Raw genomic sequence first — 22234 nt, forward strand, 5'->3', positions numbered from 1 at the left:
TTGAGCTTCCCCTCATATGTTTTGGAATGTGTTACTTTTATCTTCATCAATTTTAAATAATTATTATTATTGTTATTATTATTATTTTTGAGACACACCTTTGCTCTTGTCCCTTAGGCTGGAGTGCAATGGCATGATCTTAGCTCACTGCAACCTCTGCCTCCTGGGTTCAAGTAATTCTCCTGCCTCAGCCTCCCGAGTAGCTGGGATTAGAGGCACCCACCACCACACCCAGCAATTTTTTTGTATTTTTAGTAGAAATGGGATTTCACCATATTGGCCAGCCTGGTCTTGAACTCTTGACCTCAGGTGATCCACCTGCCTGGGCTTCCCAAAGTGCTAGGATTACAGTATGAACCACCATGCCTGGCAAATCCTAAATTATTTTTAATTTCTTTTTGATTTCTTGCACATCCACCAGTGATATGGGAGTATGTTGTTTAATTTCCCCATATTTGTTAATTTTGAACTTTTCTGTCACTGATTTTATTCCATTTAAGTTAGAGAGCATACTTTGTATATTTAAATCATTTTAAATTTATCAAGGTTTGTTTTATGGCATATCACGAGGTTCATACTGCAGAATGCTCATAAGAAGAATATATCGTCTGCTGTTGTTGAGTAAAGTGTTCTACAGGTGTCTCTTAAGTTTAGTTGGTTTATAGTATTGTATAAGACTTATATTTTCTTGTAGATTTTCTGCCTAAATTTTTCTTTTCATAGTTAAAAGTACAGTATTTAGTATCTATTAATGTCGATCTGTTCATTTCTCCCTTCATTTATGTCAGTTTTACTTTCTGTCTTGGTGCTCTAAAATTCACTGAATATGTATTTATAGTAATTTTATCTTCCTGATTGTTCATATAAAATGTCTCTATATTTACAATTTTTGTTTTAAATTCTAGCATCTCTTGTATTAGTACAGCTGCTTCAACATTCTTGTGGTTGTATGTATGATATATACTTTTTCATCCTTTTACTTTCAATCTATTTTTATCTTTTAATCTAAAGTATATCTTCTGTATATAGCATATTGTCAGATTTGGGGTTTTTGTTTTGTTTTAAAAGCTTCATTAAGATAACATTTAGATGAAAGAATGTCAGGTATTTACTGTGTACATTTTGATGAGTTTAGACACGTGCAAACACCCATGATACCATTACCATAATCAAAGGAATAGAAATTTCCAACACATCTCAAAGTTCTCTGTGTCCCTTGGGTTTTTTTGATTTGTTTGTTTGCTTTTTGGTAAAAACACTTAGTGTGATATAGTGTGATATCTACCCTCTTAAAATTTGAAGTGCATGATTTTGTTGACTGTAGGCACTGTATTTTATAGTGGATGTCTAGAACTTTTTCATATGATAGTATAATTAAAATTTTATGCCCATTGAATAACAACTCTCCATTTCCCTAAACTGACAGCTACTGTCAGTCACAATGGGCTTCTTAGCTTCTGTGAGTTTGACTAGTATAAACACTTCATATCAGTGGAATTATGCATATTTGTAATTCCGTGACTGACGAACTTCACTTAGCATAATGTCCTCCAGGTTCATCTACATTGTTACAGATCCAAGACTTCCTCTTTTTTAAGTCAGAATAATATTCCATTGTATGTATATATTACATTAATCACTGCTTTTGATTGCATTAGTTGATCTATTTACAATTTTTTTATTATTGACATAATTGGTTTTACTTTTGCCAACTTCCATTTCGTTTGCTATATTTTATGTTTTTTGTTTGTTTCTCCATGGCTTCTATTTTTGACAATCGTGAATATTTTCTAGTGCAGCATTTTAATTTTTAAATGGCTTTTTCAATATGTTTTTGGATTTATTTTCTTAATGATTGCACTAGGGTTTACCATGGACATTTTTGCTTATCATAATCAGCTTCAGATATATGCTAGGTTAATTCCGGTAAGATTCACAAAGTGTTATTCTTATATAGCTCTATTCCATTTTTCTTCTTTTTCCTGGTGTTATTGTCATACATATTACATCAATATTACACACCCAACAATATATTGCTGTAATTATTATTTTATATAATTTGTATGACTTTGAGAAAGCTGAAAGAAAGTGTGTTGGTTTACTAGGGTTTCCATAACAAAATACCACAGATCAGATGGGGTAAACTACAGAAATTTGTGTTCTCATCGTTCTGGCAGTTAGAAGTCCAAGATTAAAATGCTGTCATTTTTTATTTTTTCTGAAGCTTTTCTGTTTGGCTTGTAGATAGTTGCCTTCTCATTTGGTCTTTTTTTTTCTGTGAATGTATATCCCTGGTGTCTCTTTGTGTTTTCAAATTTCCTTCTTCTTATAAGGACATAATTTAGATTACATTAGGACCCACCCTGAGGGCCTTAACTTAATTGTCTTTTTAAAGGCTCTTTCTCCAAATACAGTCACATTCAGAGATATCGGTGTTAGGGCTTCAAAATATGAAGTTGAGAGGACAAAATTCAGCCCATAACAAACAGCAAGTTTATAGCTATAGTTTTTCTATTTTAACCTATTTATCATTTCCTTTTCTCTTCATTTATTCCCATGGATTGCTGCTACCATCTAGAATAATTTCTGTGGCCTGATTCAGCTTTCATCTCACGAACTTCATTTTTTTGAACATTTTTTCTCTTCTTTTTCCTCTCTCCCTTTTTTTTCAGGTAATTTCATTGCCTACATGTTGCACTTAATGGTGTGCCTACCATACATATGTCAGATTCTATTTATTTTTTTGAATTTTTTTTCCTCTGTTCTTCAGAATGTGTAATCTCTGCCAAGCTTCAAACTTGTTAGTTTTTTTCCCCCCAGGTCAAATCTACTATTAAGCCCTGGAGTGAATTTTTATCTCTCTCAGTGTAGCTTCCATCTCCAAAAGTTCCATTTGATTCTTTTTTATAATTTCGATCTCTGTTGATGTTCTCTATTTGATGCTACATTGTCATCATATTTTCCTTTACTTCCTTATAGTTTCCTTTAGTTCTTTGAAGGTATTTATAATGGCTATTTTAAATTTGATTTCTGTTCAATCTGATACCTAGGTTACTCAAGCAGGCAGTTTCATAATGTTTATGAAATAGACTAGACATTGTGGAAAATATATTATGCCAATTCTAGGTACTGATTCTATCTGCCCCAGGCTTGCTAAGGTTATTTGCACTTCTAATTTTTTTACTGACTGGCTGGGTTATTTTAGTGGTGTCTATCTCCCCCTGCTAAAACCTACATACACATAGTGTTAAACCTCTGATATTGCTTGTCAAAGGCCACAGCCTTTGGTATGCCCACAACTACCCCGGGATTACAATGATTTTGGCAGGGCTCCCTGGAGTTTTCTGCCCACACCCATTTGTTAAATTCCCTGCATGGGGTTGGGGTGGATAAGTTACTCTTAAACTAATTCAGTCAACTTCAGACCTCTTTGAAAGAACAGTTCTATGAATCATTGTTTCTGATTTTGTTATGATTTTTCCTGATTCCAGGAGGACTTCCAGCCGTCTCTTTCAGCAAACTAACAGTTCTCTCCAGCAAATTAACAGCCCTATAGTTTAGCCTGTATCTTTGTTGATCTACCAATATCCATCCAATTGTATTTCACCATAACTGGCACTGTTTCTGAGAGCACACTTTCGCTTGAATTTCTCCAGACTTCATTGAACATGAAATTATTTCTTTGGGAGGTGATTAGGAGTGATTCATTTTAAGGCCTGCTTGTCTCCTCAGGGAAAATAGCCGATCCACGACTCTAGAGCTGGGGGTGGGGACAATGGTACACTTTTTCTTCAGCAAACCCTCCATTTTAGGAGCTGAGTGCTAGGTGAGCAAGGGGACAAAACAGCCTCAGGATTTTTTGACTTGCTTCTCCGAATGTGGAACTGCCACCTTACAAATGGGGGAAAAGGCAATTGGGGTCCCAGTATTTTCAGCAGTGCCACACTCATAGAGCTTCTGTCCATGAGTGGGTACTGGGTAGAAGAAAGGAGCTTCTCACTGTCTCTCAACTGCACTTGCCCAGAACCTAGCCTCAGCAACATGCACTGAGGTGAAAAATATTGATGGCCCATGCCTCCCGGAAACACAGGTCTCCAAATGGGAGCCTGGAGAAGGAATAGCCCTCATGTCCTACAAGTAAGAAACAAATGTGTCTCTATAACTATTCCTTGAATGTATGAGCATTGTCATATAGGAAGACTTTTTATTGCTTGTGTGATTTCAGAACATGACATAATTATTAATATACTGGTTATCTAGCTACACGCATCTCATGTCCACTCCTGAAAGAAATATTTTTCTTTTATGGAAATGGGTTTAGAAATTTTAAAATGTGTACAGCTCTGGGGATGTGTAAGACCAGTGTGTTATTTCTTCTTTGTTTCTGGAATGTAGCATGACCAGTCACTTATGTTCTAAATATCCTTGCTACGAGAATTCAGTGCTGACAAAGACATTATGTTTCACATAGTTCCATCCTGATCTTTCTCTTCTTTCTAATGTATATCTTTTGAGTTGCAGAATGAAAGCAAATGGATTTTTTTAAACTGTACTTTATTCTGATTCTAAGCATATTTTATGAACGATGGGAAAAAATAGAAGAATTTTTGTGGTTATCTGAATTTTGTTGCAATCGACTAAAAATAATTATTTCTTCATTTATTTCAGTGTCATTTTGGTAGAATCCTCAACATTTGTGTCTTCGCCATCAGAATTAGCTAAATCCACGCAAGCCCCAACACAGGAGTAAGTGTTTATATTTTGAACTCATAAGTTTCTGAGAAAAAGTTTTGAGAAATAAGTAGTCAAGGAAACTAGTTGTAAAATTACACAATAGTTTTCATTTACTCAAAATGTTTAATTTACCTAATTCACACTCATATCCAAATATATATTTAGGTTACTAGGTTCATGTGCGTAAAAACTGAATAAATCTGAACTTGATTAAATATAGCAGATTTTCATTATTTGTGGTAGTTATGTTCTATAAAAATTGCTATGCGTATTCTATTTGTGAATATGGAACCATTATTCCTAGAAGAAACATATATAATCATATAGATTATGATAGTAAGTTCTAAAAATAGCCCATCAGGGAAGATTCAATTTTTTTTTTTTACAAAATGAAAAAGGGATTCAGAAGTGTCAGATGACTTTTCTGACACGGCCTCACTAAAAGGCATCAGAGAAGGTATTCAAACCCTGTCCACTAGGCCTGAGTGTCTTGCATTACTCAGCACTGCTCACTATTATCTTTACCTCTTCTCATCTCGATACTTGTATAAGAACTTAAATAAGAAGGCTCATTGTTACTTTGACCTAAGCTGCGAATTGGTGCAACCAGTGAGGTTAACAGACATGAACAGTGAACATTTTTCTGTTCATGTCCGTTAACATCATTTAAGCACCACGAGTACTGATTTTGGGGTTACAAATAAATTTTAGGAAGTAGTTGGATTTGTAAATACAGAATTTGTGGATAATGAGCATTGACAGTATATAAACGTATTCCACCTACTTTACGAGTGCTGTATTTAGTTTATAAAGAAACTTTGAATTCTGAATAAAGAAACAGGATTTTTAAAAAATTGATTGCTTTATGTTGCTCCTCTGTTTTACACTGTAGACTCACTATATAAAGTTAAGTACAGTTAAAAACAATGTTATCAATGTTAAAGAAAGTGAGATAGAAAATAATGTAGATGTCTACTGAAATGCATGCCTATGTTGACTATTACTACTATGTTTTTAGTCTGTTTTACACCCTTGTTTGTCTTTGTGTGGTGCTTGATAGCATCAATATCATCCTTTTAGATACAAAAATGTATCAAGAGGCAAAAATTTGACAATTTACATGACAGAAATTTCCAGTGTCACCAGAAACCATTAAAGTGCTTGTGCAGATCTTGCTAAGATTAAAATAAGTATACTTAAAAAAAAAATGAATTGTATTTAACTTAACACTTTTGGGAGATTATACAGGTTGCATCTATTATGAGATGTTTGATTCCTTCAATGGTTATTCTGTGAGAAAAGTTATTAAAGATGAAACCATTTTTGTCTCACTGCATTTGTTTTATTGAATGTCAGTGTCATGCTTACCTACGGCCTTTGAAGTCTTGCTTTCATATTTTGCTTTAGTGAACAGTAAAATATCGATTGATGTATTTAGTTATAAGGCAGCATTATAGATACCAAAAGAATAAGAGTCGTGTAGGTATTTTATGTTAATTTCTTTGTAGATATGAAATGCAAGTTTTACTGAAGTATTGCTAAAAACACTTCTGTAAACAGTTCTAGATTTTTATCTTTTCAGCCCCTTGATTCTTCTTGATTAAGTGACTGCCTTGTGATTGTGGATTTTGCCTGAATGGCCTTGGAATAACTTCTTCACATTAGTTGTGTAAAATCTGTAGTACTGTATGTTAAATTAGAGTCATGTCTTGAAGTAACACTGTAGGTATGTGTGAGCATAAATAACTCAAAATTGAATCAGTGTAATGAACAGAACAATTGAGTATACTCTCATGATTTAGAATGCAAAATATGATTTCTGTATCTCAAATTTATCATGGTTTTTTTATATAATACTCCGGAATGCGTTTGATTAGATCCAAAGTTCTGGGATTATTGACGCCATGGAATCTAAACCTTTAAGTAAGGTTAATTTTTTATGGTATATTTCCCAAATCAAAAAGAAAATAGAAGAAACAAGTATAAAAGCATTTATAATTTAGTTTTTCCAGGAGAGGAAACCTTGGAAGTACTCATTCCAAATAATTGCCAATTCCTCATGAAATATAGTTTAAGAACTGTGTCTGTCATGATCATCAAGCACTATTGATCATTATTTCTCATTAGTGTCATACATTTTATTTATAATGCTGTACTTCCTTAGTTCTCTCAAGCCTTCCTGTGATGAAAAACAAAACAAAACAACAACAGCCAAGAAAAACTTAAAGATGCTGAGACATTGAATGTTGGGTCAGGGAAGACATTGATCCCAAATAGAACAATCAGGCTCCTGCAGATTAACTCTGCAAGAATAACTCAGAGACATACATTTAAAATACTGGGAATTTATTAATGTGAAGACTGTCTCCTAAATCAAAGGCAAGGGCAATTCTTTTTTTTTTTAATTTTTATTTTACTTTAGCTTCTGGGGTACACGTGCGGATCATGCAGGGTTGTTGCATTCGTGCATACATAACCAGGTGGTTTGCTGCCTCTATTCCCCCCTTATCTATATCTGGCATTTCTCCCATGTTATCCCTCCCCACCCTCCCTACCCCCTGCTGTCCCTCCCCTAGCTCTCCGGGCCAACACAACTGCCCCCAGTATGTGATGTTCCTCTCCTTGAGTCTACGTATTCTAATTGTTCAACACCCGGCTATGAGTGAGAACATGCAGTGTTTGGTTTTCTGTTCTTGTGTCAGTTTTCTGAGAATGATGGTTTCCAGATTCATCCAAGTCCTTACAAAGGACATGAACTCATTGATTTTTTATGGTGGCATAGTATTCCATGGTGTATCTGTGCCACATTTTCCTTGTCTATTCTATCATCAATGGGCATTTGGGTTGGTTCCAGGTCTTTGCTATTGTACACAGTACCACAATGAACATATGTGTGCACGTGTCTTTATAATAGAATGATTTATAATCCTTTAGGTATATACTCAGTAACGGGATTACAGAGACAAATGGAATTTCTATTTCTAGATCCTTGAGGAATTGCCACACTGTCTTCCACAATGGTTGAACTAATTTACACTCCCACCAACAGTGTAAAAGTGTTCCTGTTTCTCCTCATCCTCTCCAGCATCTGTTGTCTCCAGATTTTTTAATGATCGCCATTCTAACTGGCATGAGATGATACCTCAATGTGGTTTTGATTTACATTTCTCTCATGACCAGTGATGATGAGCATTTTCTCAGATGTTTGTTGGCCTCATATACGTCTTTTGAGAAGTGTCTGTTCATATCCTTTGCCCAATTTTGAATGGGTTTGCTAGATTTCTCTTGTAAATCTGTTTTAATTATTTGTAGATTCCGGATATTAGCCCTTTGTCAGATGGGTAGATTGCAAAATTTTTTTTCCAATTCTATTAGTTGCTGGTTCACTCTAATGATTGTTCTTTTGCTGTACAGAAGATATGAATTTTCATTAGATCGCATTTGTCTATCTTGGCTTTTGTTGCCATTGCTTTTGGTGTTTTAGTCAGGAAATCCTTGCCTATGCCTATGTCCTGGATGGTTTTGCCTACCTTTTCTTCTAGAGTTTTTATGGTGTTAGGTTTTATGTTTAAATCTTTAATCCATCTGGAGTTAATTTTAGTGTAAGGTTACAGGAAGGGGTCCAGTTTCTACTTTCTACACATAGCTAGCCAGTTTTCCCAACACTATTTATTAAACATAAAATCCTTTTCCCATTGCTTGTTTTTGTCAGGTCTGTCAAAGATCAGATGGTTGTAGATGTGGGGTGTTGCTTCCGAGGCCTCTGTTCTGTTCCATTGGTCTATGTGTCTGTCTTAGTACCAGTACCATGCTGTTTTGATTACTGTAGCCTTGTAGTATAGTTTGAAGTCCAGCAGTGTCATGCCTCTGGCCTTGCTCTTTTTGCTTAGGATTGTCTTGGCTATGCGAGCTCTCTCGTGGTTTCCTATGAAGTTTAAAGTGGTTTCTTCTAGTTCTGTGAAGAAGGCCATTGGTAGCTTGATGGGGATGGCACTGAATCTGTAAATTACTTTGGGCAGTATGGCCATTTTCATGATATTGATTCTTCCTAATCATGAGCATGGAATGTTTTTCCATCTATTTATGTCTTCTCTTATTTTGTTGAGCAGTGGTTTGTGGTTCTCCTTGAAGAGGGCCTTTACATCCTTTGTTAGTTGGATTCCTAGGTATTTTTTTTTCTCTTTGTAGCAGTTATGAATGAGAGTTCACTCTTGATTTGGCTCTCTGTCTGTTATTGGTGTATAGGGATGCTTGTGATTTCTGCACATTGATTTTGTATCCTGAGACTTTACTGAAGTTGCTTATCAGTTTGAGGAGATTTTGGGCTGAGACAATGGGGACTTCTAAATATACAATCATATCATCTACAAATAGAGACAGTTCGACTTCCTCTATTCCTAATTGAATACCCTTTATTTCTTTTTCTTGCCTGGTTCCTCTGACTAGAACTTCCAATACTACATTGAATAGGAGTGGTGAGAGAGGGCATCCTTGTCTAGTGCCTGATTTCAAAGGGAATTCTTCCAGCTTTTGCCCATTCAGCATGATATTAGCTGTGAGTTTGTCATAAATAGCTTTTACTATTTATGATATGTTCTGGCGATACCTAGTTTATTGAGAGTTTTTAGCATGAAGGGCTGTTGAATTTTGTTGAAGGCCTTCTCGGTATCTATTGAGATAATCATGTGGTTTTTGTCTTTGGTTCTGTTTATGTGGTGGATTATGATTATGGACATGTGTATGTTGAACCAGCCTGGCATCCCTGGGATGAAGCCTACTTGATCGTGATGAATAAGCTTTTTGATGTGCTGTTGTGTTCAGTTTGCCAGTATTCTATTGAAGATTTTTACATCTGTGTTCATCATGGATATTAGCCTGCAGTTTTCTTTTTTAGTTGACTCTCTGCCTGGTTTCAGTATCAGGATGATGTTAGTGTCATAAAATGGGTTAGGAAGGATTCCCTCTTTTTGTATTGTTTAGTCTAGTTTCAGAAGGAATGGAACCAACTCCTCTTTGTATGTCTGGTAGAATTCGGTTGTGAACCCATCTGGTCCTGGAATTTTTTGGCTGGTAGGCTATTAATTGCTGCCTCAACTTCAGCCCTTGTTATTGGTCTATTCAGGGCTTCAACTTCTTCCTGGTTTAGTCTTGCTAGAGTGCAGGTGTCCAGGAATTTATCGATTTCTTCCAGATTTAATGGTTTGTGTGCATAGAATCATTTTTAGTAATCTCTGATGGTAGTTTGTATTTCTATGGAATCAGTGATGATATCCCCTGTATCATTTTTCATTGCATCTATTTGATTCTTCTCTCTTTTCTTTTTTTATCAGTCTGGCTAGTGGTCTATTTTGTTGATCTTTTGAAAAAACCAGTTCCTGGATTTATTGATTTTTTGAAGGGTTTTTGTGTCTCTATCTCCTTCAGTTCAGCTCTGATCTTAGTTATTTCTTGTCTTCTGCTAGCTTTTGAGTTTCTTTTTATCTTGCTCCTCTAGCTCTTTCAATTTTGGTGATAGGGTGTTGATTTTAGATCTTTCCTTGTTTCTCATGTGGGCATTTATTGCTATGAATTTCCCTCTTGACACTGCTTTAAAGGTTTCCCAGAGATTCTGGTAAGTTGCGTCTTCATTCTGATTGGTTTCAAAGAACATCTTTATTTCTGCCTTCATTTCATTGTTTATCCAGTCAACACTCAGAAGCAAGTTGTTCAGTTTCAAAGTAGTTGTGTGGATTTGAGTGAGTTTCTTAATCCTGAGTTCTAATCTGATTGTGCTATTGTCTGATAGACTGTTTGTTATGATTTCCGTTCTTTTGCACTTGCTGAGGAGTGATTTGCTTCCAATTTTGTGGTCAATATTAGAGTAAGTGCGATGTGTTGCTGAGAAGAATGTATATTCTGTGTACTTGGGTGGAGTGTTCTGTAGTCTATTAGGTCCACTTGGTCCAGCTCTGTGTTCAAGTCCTGTGTGTCCTTGTTAATTTTCTGTCACATTGATCTAATATTGCAGTGGAGTGTTGAAGTCTCCCACTATTATTGTGTGGGAGTCTAAATCTCCTTTTAGATCATTAAAAACTTGCTTTATATATCTGGGTACTCCTGTGTTGGGTGCATATATATCTAGGATAGTTAGCTCTTCTTGTTGCATTGATCTTTTAACATTATGTAATGCCCTTCTCTCTTTGATCTTTGTTGGTTTGAAGTCTATTTTATCAGAGACTAGGATTGCAAACCCTGCTTTTTTTTTGTTCTCCATTTGCTTGGTAAATCTTCTTCCATCCCTTTATTTTGAGTCTATGTGTGTCTTTGTACATGAGATGGGTTTCCTGAATATGGCACACTGATAGGTCTTGATTTTTTATCCAGTTTGCCAGTCTGTGTCTTTTGATTGGGACATTTAGGCCATTTACATTCAATGTTAATATTGTTATGTGTGAATTTGATCCCACCATTTTGTTACTGGCTGGTTTTCTTGCCTGTTAGTTGACTCACTTTTTTCATTGCATTTTTGGTCTTTGCCATTTGGTGCACTTTTACAGTGGCTGGTACTTGTTCCTTTCCATGTTTAGTATTTTTTTCAGGGCTTTTGTAAGGCAGGTCTGGTGGTGATGAAATCTCTCAATAATTGCTGTCTGTAAAGGATTTTATTTCTCCTTCACTTATGAAGCTTAGTTTGGCTGGTTTTGAGATTCTGGGTTGAAAGTTCTTTTCTTTAAGGATGCTGATATTGACCCCCACTCTCTTCTGGCTTGCAGGGTTTCTGCTGAGAGATCCGCTGTGAGTCTGACTTGCTTTCCTCTGTGGGTGACCTGACCTTTCTCTCTGGCTGCCCCTAGCATTTTTTCCTTCATTTCAACCCTGGTGAATCTGATGATTATGTGCCTTGGTGTTGCTCTTCTTGAGGAATATCTTTGTGGAGTTCCCTGTATTTCTTGAATTTGAAATTTGGACTGCCTTGCTAGGCTGGGGAAGTTCTCCTGGATAATATCCTGAAGCATGTTTTCCAGCTTGGATTCATTGTCCCCGACATATTCATGTACACTGATTAAGCATATATTAGGTCTTTTCACATAATCTCGTATTTCTTGGAGGCTTTGTTCATTTCTTTTCACTCTTTTTTCTCTTGTCTTGCCTTCTTTTTTGATTTCATCGAGTTGATCTTCAGTTTCTGATATCCTTTCTTCTGCTTGATTGATTTGGCTATTAAAACTTGTGTTTGCTTCACATAGTTGCCGTGCTTTGTTTTTCAACTCCATCAAGTCATTTATGTTCTTCTCTAAGCTGGTTTTTCTAGTTAGCATTTCATCTAACCTTTTTTCAAGGTTTTTAGTTTCTTTGCATTCAGTTATAACATGTTCCTTTAGCTCAGAAAAGTTTGTTATTATCCACCTTCTGAAGCCTGTTTCTGTCAATTCATCACACTCTTTCTTGGTCATGTTGTGTTCCTGTGTTGATGAGGAGTTGTGATCCCTTGAAGGAGAAGAGGCATTCTGGTCTTTGATGGTTTCATCTTTTTTGTGCTGTTTTTTTCCCCATCTTCATGGATTTATCTAGCTCTGATCTCAGGGAGCTGCTTGATGATGTCCCTTGTCTTCCTCTGGAGGTGCTATTGGGTTTCCAGGTACTCCTTCAGGTTGCTAAGTAGGCTTCCTGTGTCTTTTTTGTTTACACTGGGAGGTTAGGCCCCTCTCTTCCACTGACCTGGAGGGGCTGCTGGGTGGTCAAGGACACCATCTTGTTACTACGTATGCTTCCTGTGTTTTGTTAAAACATGAAGCCTAGTCCCGCCTCTTTAATGGTGGATTGCACCTTTCCTCCAGGGAGCTGGCTTATTCAGGGTTCAGCTCAGACTGAAGCACTGGCTGCATAACCCGCTAGAGTTGGTGCTTCAGCCCTCTGGGGTTTGTGGGGGAGGGTAGGGACCTGCCCAGCCATACCATTTGTCTCTGTGGTTTCAGCTCCCTCTCTCTCTGGTCATGGGGGAGGATTCTGCCCAGCTGCTCCACCTGTCTTCCCACTTTCAGCTCCCTCTGTCTCCGGGCATGGGGAGGGGGCGATAGCTTGGTCCGCAGGCCCTCCTGGACAGCTTATGGGCTTATGTGTTTGCTTAGATCTGTGCAACAATCCAGGACACTTTCCTGGATCATTATTCAACTCTGCTCTTGTAATTCCTTGTACTTGCCTTTTAAAGATCCCTGTTCTGTGGTTTGCTGAGGCTTTGGGGGAAGTGCTGTATCTGGATCAGGGTGCCGGAGGGGGAGCCTCCAATTTACAGGTCAGATGTACTTTCTGGGTCAAGCAGCACCCCTCCCCACCCCTCGGTCTGCCCTGTCTGGGCTTTGCTTACCATCTGACCAGACCCGTTGAAATGCACCTGGTACCTTGGTTGGAGCTAGGTGATCTCTCGATTTCTGCGTCTCTCTCGCTGGGTGTTGTGCACCGGAGTTGTGTCTATTTGGCCATCTTGTTTCCTCACAAAGGCAATTCTTATAAAGGCAAAAGCCACAAAGTTTCACAAGGAAAAGGGCTTGTCAATTAGTGTAAGTTTATCATTTAGGGACTGGCATGGGATGATGGCTGAGGCTCAAATCCATCTGGTGAATTGAGTTAAAGTACTCCTTAAATTCACGGAGGTTGTTTTTCTGACAATTCTAAAGAGAACAGAAGAAGTTACTGTGGCTCCTTCATCTGGGATCCTGCCTGCTTCCTGTGTAACACCTTCAGACTCTGGATCATTTAGCACAGAACAGTTTCTGAGGGATCAATTAAGCTATCCAGAACTCCAAAAATCAAATCCACTTTTTAGGCAGTGGAAAGGAAGATGCAGAAGGATAAGAGTGTGCCCTTTTTCTATTAGGGAAGCTTGCCAGAAATACCAAACAGCATTTCTGTTTGTAACCCATGGGCCATATTTTAATTAAATGACCAAACCTAGTTGGAAGGAAGACTGGGAAGCCTCCTTTCTATGTACACATCTAAATAAAATTACAGTTTTATCAGTGAGGAGGAAAAGGAAAATGGTTATTAGGGTTGTTAACCAAGTCTCCACCATGAAGGGACACAAAAGATTTCTATCCCCAAGTAGCACAAATAATCTAATATTTCATCAATCTGGCTTCTTTGGCATAATGAGGCATTTCTGTCTTTAAATATGTCTTAATAAAATAATACTTAGTAATGTTACACATTACTTTAAAAAACTTTTTATTGTTTATCTTAAAGCGATTTCCATATACAGACTGAAATTTAATAATATGTATTTTAACTCATGACCAGAATGAAAATCCATAGTAGTGCCTCTGATTAATTTTCTTATGTAATCTACCATATAATAATCATTGTATTGTCTCAATAAAACCCTAGTATAATCTCTATGTTTAATCAGCATGGTAGCAAGTAAAATGAGAAAACATTAAAAAAAAAAGACTCCATAAATGAATTGGATTTTTAAAAGAGGTTTTCTTAAATGTTCCTATTTTCCCTGAAGGAAGCACTAAACATGAAAAGGAACAGTTTAAAAAAAAAAGTTCCTATTTTCCTCTATTTAGGTACCTGGTGATCTTGCACTTCTTCCCTAATGTGGATGTTATGTGTCAACATATAGCCTATTTGGCCAATGGCATGTGAGGAGAAGTTTTGTATGTTATTTCCAAATGGAAGCTTTAAGAACCAGTGAGGAATTTTTTGTGTTCCCTTCTGTTGCCACAACTATTATTGAAACACATAGAAAGGAGCCTCCTGGCCAGGCATGGTGGCTCACACCTGTAATTCTGGCACTTTGGGAGGCCAAAGTGGACAGATCACTTAAGCTCAGGAGTTTAAGACCAGCCTGGGAAGCGTGGTGAAGCACTGTCTCTACTAAAAATACAAAAATCAGCCTGGTGTGGAGGCAGGCATCTGTCATCTCAACTACTTGGGAGGCTGGGGCATGAGAATCATTTGAGTCTGTGAAGCAGAGATTGCAGTGAGCCGAGTTCTTGCCACTGCACTCCAGCCTAGGCAACAGAGTGAGACCCTATTTCAAATAAATCAAAATAAAAAAGAAAGGAGTCTCTTTCACCAAGGATCCCGGAGTGTACCCTCCACCTCAATAGACATGTAGCATGAGCAAGAAATAAATTATTGTGCTAATCCATTGATATATGAGGTTGTATGTTACTGCAGCATGACCTAGCCTATACTACTAACCAGTACTCTTCCTCAGATTCACATAAGCTAATATCTCTCCAAATAATACATTTTCTCTTCATAGGTGAGTAGTAAAGTATCGAATAGTAAACATTTTTAAACTGGCTTTAAAATAATGGTAGACTCTTCTATTTCAAAAGCCTCCATGAGCCGTTCTTTGCAAGCAACCAGATATATATATATATATATATATGTATGTATATATATATATATAGTAAAATAACACATTTGAAACCACATGAATGATAAAATTTTATATTCATCACACATTTTACATTGTGAGGACATGATCCATGAGCATAATGAGAGCATTTAGTAAGTTCTTATTCTAATGAAATCCAAAGGAATTATCAGGAAACTACCAGTGTAGAAAACTGATTTTAACCGAACTTTGAAATTAGTGACTAGAACAACTGGGCTCAGAAATGATTACTTTGTCAGTTATTTCTAATGGTTATATGACTTGCTGGTTTTTTTCAGCAATACTGGGTTTTTCCATCATTCAACAAATTCTTATTAAGTGGCAACTCAGGCATTGAAAAATATAAGGATAAGTAAGTCACATATCTGTCCCTTGAGGAACCAATCACCAAGCAGAAAACAAAAATCCCTACTAGTAGAGGCAGTTTTACAGGGAAGAAAGTATTTGTTATTATCATTAGATGAAAAAAATACTCTGTGATCTGATTGCTTAAGAATATTACTATCTAGATATTATGGAGAATTTCATGGAAGAGAAGTAATTTTAAAAGAAGTATTTTGGTGTCTTCTTTTATTGTAAACAAATTGGGATCTGAGTAAGATCTTGATGGCCAGAATCTAGAGAAGGAGGAGAACTTTCCTATGAGCATAGGAACATTGGTAGAGGGAATTTCAGAAGCAATGGGTAGGGGCATGCAAGGGGGAAATAAAAGACATATAAACTATAGGGCCAATATAAGAGCATAGGAATTAATGTTGAAAAGTAATAAAGGATTTATCATTCTACTTTGAAAGTATATCTCACAAATCTATGTTTTATTGCAGACTGTTTGCTCCCTGAGCTTAGGGGCTTCATCATTCATCTCTATGTCCCAGAAGAGCTTGGCTCAGAATTGTCACCAAAAATGAAAGAAGGCCTTGATAGAGATAATTTTCTGGGTCTTTATTCTTGTTTAAAAAAAAACAACAAAAAGCTAGATTCTGAGAGCCATGATTTTAAAATATTTCTTTCTACTATATAGAATAATTAGGAACAATTAGAATTAGGCAGTGTCTTAGTCTGTTAGGGTCCAATAACAAAATACTATAGATTGGGGGGCTTAAACTGCAAATATTTATTTCTCACAGTTGTGGAGGTTGGGACAGATCAAGGCAGATTCAGGGTCTGGTAAGGGCCACATTCTTGGTTCATAGATGACAGTCTTCTTGCTGCATCGTCACATGGCAGAAGAGGTGAGGGAGCTTTCTGGGGTCTTTTTATAAGGCCACTTATCTCATCCATGAAGACTCCACTTTTCTGACCTGATCGCCTCTCATAGACCTCACCTCTTAATACCATGAAACTGGGGATTAGATTCCAACAAATGAATCGAGGGAGTCAGGGCAGAGGAAGCACATTGTCTATAGTAGCAAGTCTCTTTAAGGAAAGCAGTGAATTGAAGGCCAAATATGATAGTTATATTCCATGATCATATTATTCTAAATTAGGATTTCTTAACTTTAAAAAATGTTATCAGGTTCTTTGGTTCTCATGAAGGCAATTGCACTTTGAAGAATAGTGTTTTCCAAACACATAAAATGAGATGTAAGGATTAAGACTATCTTAGTCTGCATGGGCTGCCATAACAAAATACTATGGACTGGATAGTTTAAACAACACGAATTTATTTCTCATGGTTTTGGAGGCTGGGAAGTTCATTATCAAGGTGGTACAAGATAGATTTTATTCTGTGTCCTCTTCTGGTGGCTTGTAGATGGCTGCCATCTTATTATGTGCTCACATGACCTCTTCTACATGTGAGCATGGGCAAAGAGAGAGAACTCTCACATATCTGTTCTTATAACACTGCTTCTATTGGATCAGGGCCCCACCCTTGTGATCTCATAAGCTTATGAGCAATATAAGCTTAATTGCCCCTTTATATTCCTCATTTCCAAATACAGTCACGTTGGTGGTAAGGATTTGAACATATAAAATAGGGGGAGAGGGGCACTATGCAGTCCATGGCACAAAGGAAATGAATATTACAATAGATTATCCAAATATTTTAAGAGTGTAATATAATAAAATATATACTTTATTAACACAAACAGTGGTGAAGTTAGTGTCTACTATACTTTAAAAGTAGCAATAAATGTAAATAATATCTTAAGATATGTGTAAGAACTGAAACGTAATATAGACATATCTGTGATTATTTGGTATTAAGTGTACCAAATCATAGGTATACTTAATATGACTATGGTTTGATTGAAATTGTCGTTAAATTAGTGGAAGACAAGATAAAATTTTTGTCCCATTCAAATTTGTAGATCAACTCTGCCCTTGTATCTTAGGACCTCTTGCTTTAGACCCTTTGTAACTGCTCAGGGGTCAAAGTGGCACAGAAAACAGCAAATATTTCATTTTTACTACCCTCTATATATCTACTGGGCTTTTATTGAGGAACATCTATATATATATGGGAGATCGAATGAATCTAAAACTTAATGCTCTCTAGTTTTCATGATACATGTGGCATTCAAAAGGCATGATCCATCAAAACTAGACTTAAACCATACATTTTGCTATTTGGTTGAGATACAGCCTTGAATGCCTGCCCTGAATTAACTTCATCAAAGCTTGTGATATATATCTTCCTAACTCTTTTGGTAGAGGTTTGAGTAGGAAATTGGGGCTGATTTAGTCATACCTTTAAGGGAATCAATCCAATGCCATTTTTCTTATTTTACCTTGAAAAGAGATGCATACCACTACTGTAGAGGAAAAAGAAATGTTACCCCTTCACACCTCAAAAGTAGTTTTCACTTCCTGACTCTGGGCCACTACTGAGTTAGCAGGAAATATTTAATTGATTGATCTACAGTATTTTTTATAATTTTAGCCTCTTTTGATTCTATTTTTTCCCTAAGACTAAGGATTTAACTTTTCTTTAACTTCAACAATAGTTTATAAGCATTTAGGAAAGTGGTAGTGTAGGCTGAAGTGCAAGAATTGACACAAAGGGAAATAAATTAAGTTCTTTTCCATTCTGTCTTTGGGAGACCAAAGTTTTGCAAAAATGTTAGATTTGTCACTGGCTTTCTAGACTTAGAAACATTCATCAGGTAAAATAGAGTTTTTTCCAAGTCTAATTATTGCATCAAATTATTTTCTGATGTCTTTTGTAATCATGATTACCGTTGGATTCATAGATGACTCAGTACAAAGATCTAGGTGTGCAATGTGTTCTGTCTTTAGCATAAACAGTAAATCAATTATTCTAGATTTCAGAGTCTCCTTTTGAGGATAAGACAACTCTGATTTCTTCAAAAGGTACTTTTATTACTTGTTTCTGACAAAATTGGTAAAGACGAGGAAAAAGATATGAAGCCCAAATTAGTCTGTTTTTCTACTCACTATAATAAAAATGATTGGACTAGAAATTACAAGTATTGAACTTGTAATATCAAAGAAACGACCATGGAGACAAATATGGAGAAACAATAAGCATTCTTTGTTGTTCTTTCCATTCTGTATGGTCTCCTGTATAAATGTGAAAATATCCGTTTATTGTGTCTATAGTAGCATTAAAATGTTTATCAAATGCTCAAATTACATAAAATATTAAATGTTCTTATTTTAAAAAGGTATTACCTTTGTTTTTTAAAAAAAGATATAACTTACAGTGCTAACCAGAATACCTATGAGTAGAATTAAGGCACAGAATATCTGTAAGAAGTGGTAAGTAACTTCATTATACATGTATTGTAAAGAAAAGACAGTACAGTATTACTCATCAAAATCAAATGGTTAAAAGGAATAGATAAGTTATACTTTACTTATAAAGAGTCAAAATATATTTATAGCATCAAAATCACGGAAAAGCAGATGTCAAAGTGAGCAAATACAGAGTTTTGTGTTCTCCAAAAAAAGTCAGGTAATCAATATCTCTAAACCCAAATAGTAATTGACAACTTATTGAGCAAAATAATCATGAATACTAAAAGAAGAGTGATATGGGGTAAACCAATGGGTTCTGAAAGACCTGAAGGTCTTTCAAGGGAGGCAGTTGCTTTAGGCTGTGATCTACTTTGTTTTCAGAAATGCAATCAGAGATTAATCAAATTCCAAGTCTTCTTATACCTTTATAAGAAAGAAGCAAATGTGGAAATAATAAACATAGAAAAGGAAATTTTCTCAAGAAAGCAATTGCTAGAACCACTTTTAGAAAAAGTACCTTTTTAGTCCTAAATTGCAATCATCTACTTTTTGAGTCTGTGGATTAGGGTTTTTATTATTATCAAATTTGTACTTCTCTACAGTACTATATTTTAAAGTAAAAAATAATTTATCAATTTTTTCGAAAAGAGTAGTGGAAATATGGATGTTTGTCAGTTTCCTTTTTTATATATTTTTTAGTAGTTTTGTATTTTTTAATTTCTAAAACAAAGTGAATATCAAATAATATTTAAAATATATCTATGGTCCTTTCATATCATTTGTACTTAGCCATAACCTTTAAGGTTCTGCGTGATTTAATTAATAGGAAGAATTGTTTTTGAGTTTTGTGTTGTTGATGTCATTTTCCTATTTTCTTGTGTCAGTGTTGATACGAGTAGCATTGGAAATGACACTGATCTGGGCTGTTCCAGTTCCTTAGATGCCTTACATACCTGTGAGTACCTAAATAAAAGTTTTTATTTGTTTTCATGTCTGATTTTTATGTGCAAAGCATAATATGAAATTAAATGTTCAACAGGGATGGTTACAAGGATATACAAAGTGTCCAGCCCTGGGGATTGCTGGCTGATTTGAGGCTGAAGCATAAATCCTGAGTCTTTTCCTTTGATGACCCTTTGTATGTCTCTGCATACATCTCTCCTTTCACTGCCAGTCTACTTCCCTCCAATGTACAAAGAATGTGTTTAGATATATGGCCTTTATGTCTCTTTGGCTTATTCCAAATTGTTTAAACTTATTTTTGGGACAGGTATCACCAAGTTTGGAGTTGTAAGGGGAGCATTTTATTTCATAAAATTACTTTATGAAACAATGATAGGTCTAGAAAAGATGGATGTAATGATCAGTAGAACAATTGGACATAGGAATGTTCTGGTTATCTAGAGCTACAGAACAAACTACCCCAAATACACTGTCATAAAACAACAAAAATTAGTAACGAGTGTCTCTCACACTTCTAGGGTGGCTGGGCTTAGCTGAGTGACTCTATCTAGCTCAGGTCAGATATACGCTGGGTCTTGAGTCATTTTAATCTTTTCCATTCACATGTCTGACTGTTAATGCTTCCTTTTGTTTGGGACATCTGCTGGGTCTCTTGATCTGAACACTTACCCATGGCCTTTCCATATGGCCCAGGCTTCTTTATGGGATCTCAGCTAAGTTCTAAAGTGAGGTGAGCCATAAAAGAAAGAATTGGCAGAACTGAGTTATATTATTTGATCTAGTGACAAAAATCATACCGCTTCACGTTTGCTGCATTCTAGCATATTGTTTGTAATCATCAAGTCACTAAGACTGGCCCACTATATCATCATATTTAAGGCAATATCAAAGAATTTGTGAACATTTTATGGACATGTTTTAAAACTGCTAGATAGATACATGGAGCTCCATGGCACAATAGGTTAGTGTGCTGTACTTATATGATAGATAGATAAAGGTATAGATAATACATCCTTTGTTTCCAGTTGAAGTTATCCATTGTACCCTGTGAAACATTGCATAGTCCACAAAAATTTGGAGATTCTTTGATGACCACTTTGCTTCATATATCCTGGCTAATTTTAAACAGTACTGAAATTCTTTGTAATGAAATTATGTATTAAGGAATCTTTATAGAGGGTCATAATTAAGCATTGTTTTATAACAAGATTGATCTGGGGGTCACTGTATTTTCATTAACAAATGTGTATATTATCTTCTAATCTTACATGCTAATGTTTTGAACATTTTTGATACCAAAACTTTAATTACTAAATGAACAGCAATAATTATATGTTAACAAGTTCTGTTTGTGTTTTGCTAGCAATTAAGTCCACTTTTGTTAGAGAGTTCTTCTGCTCCATGGAAACTGTTCACCTGGAGGTGAAAGCAACTTCTAGTCTACCGCTCTGCTTTCTTCCTTTTAACATCCACATACGCTATTGTATCATCATCCTGAGCAACAAAACGGTGAGAACATTATTGTGATCTGTGGGTTTATCACCAGCTGCTGCTTTAATGGATTAATGAACATCAGGTGACTTGGAGGCAACTGGAGACTCTAGAAATGTAGATGATTTCAGCTCTCAAGTTACTATGCAAAGAGCTTATCCTCAAGAATATGCATAGTTATACTAGTTGTGGGTAAATTTTATAATAGCTGCATAGAGCAGTCCCATGGAAGCAACGTGTAGGTATGCCTGACCTTTTTAATGGCTCTATTGGTATTAGTTATCTATAGCTGTGTAACAGATTATCACACACTAGGGGGTTTAAAACAACATATGCTTATTAACTCACAGTTACTGTATATCAAAGGTCCAGATTGACCAAGTCTCCATTCAAGGGATTGACCAGAGATGGATTGTCTCCAGAGGCCGAAGCAAGGAAGGATCTGCTTCCAAACTCTCCCAAGTTGTTGGCAAAATTCATTTCCTTATGGCTCTGGGATCCATACCACCTACATTTTCAAAACTAGCAAGGGAGAGGGAAAGAATTAGAGGGAGAGAGAAAGATATGAGAGAGAGAGACAGAGAGCGAGAGAGAGAGAGAGAGAGAGAGTGTGTGTTACCATCGAGGGAAGCTTTATAGCATTACTTGCTTCCCTTGATGGTAACTGAGGGAAGAGACACTGCCATATGTTGACCTTAGGAAGAAATTTATAACCCCCAGGATTTAGTCTTGAATTTATCATCAGTTATGTGTATGCTAAATTGAATATGTATAAAGTGAAATAATGGTAATTTGAAAGAGGTATTATACTAACCTGATGTATATGGCATTATTTACATGTGAAAAATAATATAGCTATTAAAAATGTAAGACATAGTTTAATTTTACACTTAGAAGAAAAAAAATGCCTTTTTATAGTAATGCTAAATCCTGTTTCATTAATTTTTTTAAAGGAGT

General features: G+C 36.0%; 1 protein-coding gene across 1 annotated transcript in view; it reads left to right on the forward strand.

Annotated features, from left to right (window-relative positions):
- The window catches only part of CFAP47 (cilia and flagella associated protein 47), a 437978-nt gene that overhangs the window by 243359 nt on the left and 172385 nt on the right, over positions 1-22234 (forward strand). The window contains exons 39-41 of the mRNA XM_078364097.1: positions 4669-4746; positions 19708-19778; positions 21150-21295. Coding sequence (XP_078220223.1) covers positions 4669-4746; positions 19708-19778; positions 21150-21295 — 295 coding nt within the window. The remainder of the gene's footprint in view (positions 1-4668; positions 4747-19707; positions 19779-21149; positions 21296-22234) is intronic.

The sequence above is a fragment of the Callithrix jacchus genome, chromosome X (assembly GCF_049354715.1).
Source record: "Callithrix jacchus isolate 240 chromosome X, calJac240_pri, whole genome shotgun sequence".
In the NCBI taxonomy this organism is placed as follows: Eukaryota; Metazoa; Chordata; class Mammalia; order Primates; family Cebidae; genus Callithrix; species Callithrix jacchus.